Source organism: Microtus ochrogaster, unplaced genomic scaffold (assembly GCF_000317375.1).
Source record: "Microtus ochrogaster isolate Prairie Vole_2 unplaced genomic scaffold, MicOch1.0 UNK4, whole genome shotgun sequence".
Classification (NCBI taxonomy): Eukaryota; Metazoa; Chordata; class Mammalia; order Rodentia; family Cricetidae; genus Microtus; species Microtus ochrogaster.
Window position 1 is genome coordinate 1,221,350 of NW_004949102.1, and position 6,000 is coordinate 1,227,349.

Sequence of the window (6,000 nt, forward strand, 5' to 3'; positions counted from 1 at the left end):
ACCAGGATTAAAGTTGGAGTTCAACAATAACACAAGCTACAGAAAGCCTACCAACTCATAAGAACTGAACAACTCAACTGGATTACCACTGGGTCAAAAAAGAAATAATGAAATTAAAGACTTTCTAGAATTCAATGAAAATGAATACACACATACCCAAACTAATTAGACACAATGAAAACAGTGCTAAAAGGAAAGTTCATAGCACTAAGTGCCTTCATAAAAAATTCGGAAAAATTTCATACTAGCTAACAGAACACCTAAAAGCTCTAGGACAAAAAGAAACAAACACAGCCAAGAGTAGTAGATGGCAGGAAATAATCAATCTGAGGGTTAAAAAAAATCAGTAAAATAAAAACAAAGAGAACAATACAAATAATCAAAGAATAGACAAACCCTTATCCAAACTAACTAAAAGACACAGAGAGAATATCCAAATTAACAAAATCAGAAATGAAAGGGGGAACATAGTAGCAGACACTAAGGAAATTCAGATAATCACTAGATCATACTTCAAAAGCTTGTACTCCACAAAATTGGAAAATCTAAAAGAAATGGACAAATTTCTTGATAGATACCACAGAACAAAATTAAACCAAGATCAGATGAACTATTTAAACAGACCTCTAACCTCTAGGGAAATAGAAGCAGTCATTAAATGTCTCCCAACCAAAATTAACCCAGGGCCAGATGATTTCAGTGCAAAATTCTACCAGACTTTCAAAAAAAGAGCTAATATCTAAAATTATTCCCAAATTAGTCTACTTCTCAAATTATTCCACAAAATAGAAACAGAAGGAACACTGACAAATTCATTCTATGAGGCCTGACACCCAAACCACACAAGGACTCAACAAAGATAAAAAATTGCAGACCAATTTCCCTCATGAACTTTAATGCAAAAATACTCAATAAAACACTGGCAAACCAAATGCAAGAACACATCAAAAAGATCATCTACCATGATTAACTGAGCTTCATTCCAGAGATGCAGGGATGGTTCAACATTTGAAAATCTGTTGATGAAATCTACCATATTAACAAACTAAAAGAAAGAAAACACAAGATCATCCCCTTAGATGTTGACAAAATCCAACATCTCTTCATGATAAAAGTCTTGGAGAGATCAGGAATACAAGGAACATATTTAAATACAATAAAAGCAATATACAGCAAGATTACAGCCAACATCAAATTAAATGGAGAGAAACTCAAAGCGATTCCACTCAAATCAGGAACAAGACAAAGCTGTCCACTCTCTCCATATCTATTCAATATAGTACTTGAGGTTCTAGCTAGAGCAATAGGACAACAAAAGAAGACCAAGGGGATACAAATTAAAAAGAAGTCAAATTTCCACTATTTGCCCGTGATATGATAGTATGTATAAGTGACCCCAAAAATTCTACCAAGGAACTCCTATATCTCCTAAACACCTTTAGTGTGGCTGAATATAAGATTAACTCAATACCCAAATGATAAAAGGGCTGAGAAAAAAATCAGAGAAGCAAAATACTTCCCAATAGCCACAGTCAATATAAAATATCTTGGGGGTAACTCTAACCAAGCAAGTGAAGGGCCTGTTAGACAAGAACTTCAAGTCTTCAAAGAAAGAAATTGGGTAAAATATCACAAGATGCAAAGATCCCCTATGCACATGGAACACTAGAATTAACATAGTAAAAATGGCCATCTTACCAAAAGCAATCCCTATCTAAATTCCAACACAATTCTTTACAGAGCTTGAAAGAACAATACTCAACTTCATATGGAAAAACAAAAAATCCAGCCTAGCTAAAACTAACCTGTACAATAAAAGAACTGCTGGAAGTATCCCCATCCCTGATCTCAAGCGCTACTACAGAGTTATAGTGATAAAAACACAGGGTAACAGCATAAAACAGACACGCTGGTAAGTGGAATCAAATCAAAGATTCAGAAATAAATCCACACTCCTATAGACACTTGATTTTTGACAGAAAACAAACCAGAATACTATCCAATGTAAAAAAAAGAGAGAGCATCTTCAACAAATGGTAGTGGCATAACTGAATGTAGGCATGTAGAGGAATGCAAATTGATTCATATTTATCATTCTGCACAAAACTCAAGAGTCCAAATGGACCAAAGACCTCAACATAAATCCAGTTACACTGAAATTGATCAAAGAGAAAGCAAGTAATAACCTTGAACACATTGGGACAGGAGACAACTTCCACCAATAGCACAGATACTAAGATTGAGAATTAATAAATGGGACCTCCAGGTTCTGGCTATTACAAACAATGCTGCGATGAACATAGTAGAGCATATACTTTTGTTGGATGATAAGGCCTCTCTTGGGTATATTCCCAAGAGTGGTATTGCTGGGTCCAGGGGTAGGTTGATCCCGAATTTCCTGAGAAACCGCCACACTGCTTTCCAAAGTGGTTGCACAAGTTTGCATTCCCACCAGCAATGGATGAGTGTACCCCTTTCTCCACAACCTCTCCAGCAAAGGCTATCATTGGTGTTTTTTATTTTAGCCATTCTGACAGGTGTAAGATGGTATCTTAAAGTTGTCTTGATTTCCATTTCCCTGATCACTAAGGAAGTTGAGCATGACCTTAAGTGTCAGCATTGTTTGTAATAGCCAGAACCTGGAAACAACCAAGATGCCCTTCAACGGAAGAATGGATGAAGAAAATATGGAATATATACATATTAGAGTACTACTCAGCAGTAAAAAACAATGACTTCTTGAAATTTGCATGCAAATGGATGGAAATAGAAAACACTATCCTGAGTGAGGTAAGCCAGACCCAAAAAGAGGAACATGGGATGTACTAATTCATATTTGGTGTCTAGCCATAAATAAAGGACATTGAGCCTATAATTCATAATCCTAGAGAAGCTAAATAAGAAGGAGAACCCAAAGAAAAACATATAGGCATCCTCCTGAATATTAACCTTCATCAGGAGATGAAAGGAGACAGAGACAGAGACCCACATTGGAGCACCGGACAGAAATCTCAAGGTCCAAATCAGGAGCAGCAGGAGAGAGAGCACGAGCAAGGAACTCAGGACCGTGAGGGGTGCACCCACACACTGAGACAATGGGGATGTTCTATCGGGAACTCACCAAGGCCAGCTGGCCTGGGTCTGAAAAAGCCTGGGATAAAACCGGACTCGCTGAACATAGCGGACAATGAGGACTACTAAGAACTCAAAAACAATGGCAATGGGTTTTTGATCCTACTGCACGTACTGGCTTTGTAGGAGCCTAGGCAGTTTGGATGCTCACCTTACTAGACCTGGATGGAGGTGGACGGTCCTTGGACTTCCCACAGGGCAGGGAACCCTGATTGCTCTTTGGGCTGACGAGAGAGGGGGACTTGATTGGGGGAGGGGGAGGGAAATGGGAGGCTGCGGCAGGGAAGAGACAGAAATCTTTAACAAATAAATAAATTTAAAAAAAGAGATCATCAATTTGGGAGGGAGACAGAGGATGTTAAGATAAAATGGGATAAGATAAGATAAGGTGAGGTAAGATGGGATGAGATGAGATAAGATGGGAGGGCTTGGAGAGGGGGGGGACCATGAGAAATGTTGGAGAGGGATAGCAATGTAATTATATTTTAATTAAAGATAATATTTAAACATAAAAAAATAAATGGGACCTCATAAAACTGAAACACTTCTCTAAGGCAAAAAACACTGTCAGTGGGACAAAATGGCAACCTACAGAATAGAAAAAGATCTTCACCAACCTCACATCCAATAGAGGACCTACCCAGATATGCCTATGAATCACAACAATGAGAAACATGCTATGACAGCCCCAAGAGTGCAATAACAGCACACATAAATTGGTAGCAACCAAGAGCCTTCTGATTGGATTTAAGACTTGCCCAACAAGAGACAGACCATGCCTTGTACTGGGAAAATAGATAGATAGATGGTAGATAGATAGATAGATAGATAGATAGATAGATAGATAGATAGATAGATAGATAGATAGATATAGATAGATGATAGATAGATGATAGATAGATAGATAGATAGATAGATAGATAGATAGATAGATAGATAGATAGATAGATATAGATAGATGATAGAGAGAGAGATAAAGAGAGAGGGAGAGAGAGATGATAGAGACAGAGAGAGAGAGAGAGAGAGAGAGAGAGAGATTTTGCTCATACCCAAATGATGATAGATACTTTTCTAAGTTATCTATAAGAGATCAATTACGCTGGAAGCTAAATGATAAAAAAATAAATAAATCATCCAAACACTAAAATATTGGAAAGATTACATAAGTATCAGAGAAGTCAAACTGCCATGTTTCAATTCGTCATAGAAACCCCCATTTGACTGTACTGGCATAAGGGGAACCAGTAAGGAACAGAAGAGTTGAAAAGTCTAAAAATGGCCGAAGGCTACACCAAAACACCTGAGGAGAGTCCTTGGACAACAGGGAGAATTAGCAAAATTTTTAATTCTGGTTATTGATATGGAGTCTGGTTATTTATATGGAAAGATACTCAGGATGACTGCGCTTAGGAGCACTAGAACGCTCTTCATGCCGCTCTGCCTCGAGTTGCCATGGCTTGGGAAAATGCACAGAGAAGAACAGGCTTATCCATCTAATTTTTCGCGTTCGACCCCAGTGAACACTATATTACCGCATTCAGCCGGCGAGCATGTAACTCTGCTGCTGTAAAGTATCTTCCTGGCTTGAGAAGTTTATCGGTCATGTTTGATACATACACCCCAATTTTATTCATCTGAGTGGATGTTGTATTTGTAGTCTGCTGCATCTTTTTCCTCTGAGAAACTGTCTAAAATAAAAGCATTAAAAATAAGCACCTACTACATAACTCCAATTGTAAAGAAAATCTTACAAACATCTGTAAGTGAAAAGGGTGTTTCTACATGTTTACATTACTCTTTCTTTGTTACATTACTTGTCATACAAATAGTGATGCAAACGTGGATAAAGTCCTGAGTGAGGATGTATTGTACATGAAGATAGCATGCCAAGGACCCAAGGCCTCAGACCCACGGAAACGACAAAACCTTTCCCAGGGAAGACTTGGTCAAAGTAATGATTTGCACAGTGTGTGCAGAAAACATCAACCACAGCTTCCTCTTCCCAGGTGACTGCAGCCTGACACTGCTCCCCAGGAGACTACAGACTAGCTGACTCCTTCTTCAGCCGTATATAATAAACAACATAGATTCCATGTTCCATGGTATATAATAAATGACCAAGTTTCTGGGCAGCTGGTGAATCTCCATCAGAGCGTATGATGCACCACCAGAACCCCACTTTCCTGTCTTTTCTTCATTACCTGTCACCCCAGTAAGGTCAATCCCAAAGTTGTTCAGGTTGTGACACAATTACAAAATTTGGAGGGAGTCATACAGTATACAGTTGTTGATTATATAATGTCACCCACACAAACAGGACAATAAAAACATTACCTGGGTGTCCCTACAAAAGAGAGAGGGCTTCTCAGGAATCTTTTTGGGTACAGTTTGTGTTCCGGCATTGTGGTATTCTACGCCTGTTATTTTATGTCTAAATCCACCAAGAAATGGTTTGTGGAAGTCAGATTTTACTATCTCAACAGCTACCTCCTCGTAGCGATCGGTGCCTGAGGAGATGAAAACCAGGACTGAAGGGAAAGTTCAACCTAAGGATGCTCTGAAATACTGTCTGCAAAGACACCCGAGGACTCACCAGTCTGGACGGTGACAGTGATGATCTTGGAACCCTCACTCAAGCCTTCCACTCTTCTGATTGGATATTGATCAGGATGTGTGGAAAATATCTCCAACTGGGCAATTTCTCGTGGCTTAATTCCATATTGTATTAGACTCTCATTATTCCCAACAACTATTCCTGAGAAAATGAAAGTGTTGAGATGGTTTATGGCAAAGAAATGGTCATTCCTGTTCCTACTTACTTTATTTTTTTTTCCTTTTTACCTTTTTTTTTTAATTTATTTATTTATT

General features: G+C 38.4%; 1 protein-coding gene across 1 annotated transcript in view; it reads right to left on the reverse strand.

The window, feature by feature from the left end:
* The window catches only part of Iqub (IQ motif and ubiquitin domain containing), a 60,883-nt gene that overhangs the window by 43,585 nt on the left and 11,298 nt on the right, over positions 1–6,000 (reverse strand). Inside the window, exons 4-6 of the mRNA XM_013353243.2 lie at positions 5,726–5,887; positions 5,467–5,639; positions 4,665–4,820 (exon numbers count right to left, since the gene is read on the reverse strand). Of these exons, the coding sequence (XP_013208697.1) occupies positions 4,665–4,820; positions 5,467–5,639; positions 5,726–5,887 (491 nt within the window). The remainder of the gene's footprint in view (positions 1–4,664; positions 4,821–5,466; positions 5,640–5,725; positions 5,888–6,000) is intronic.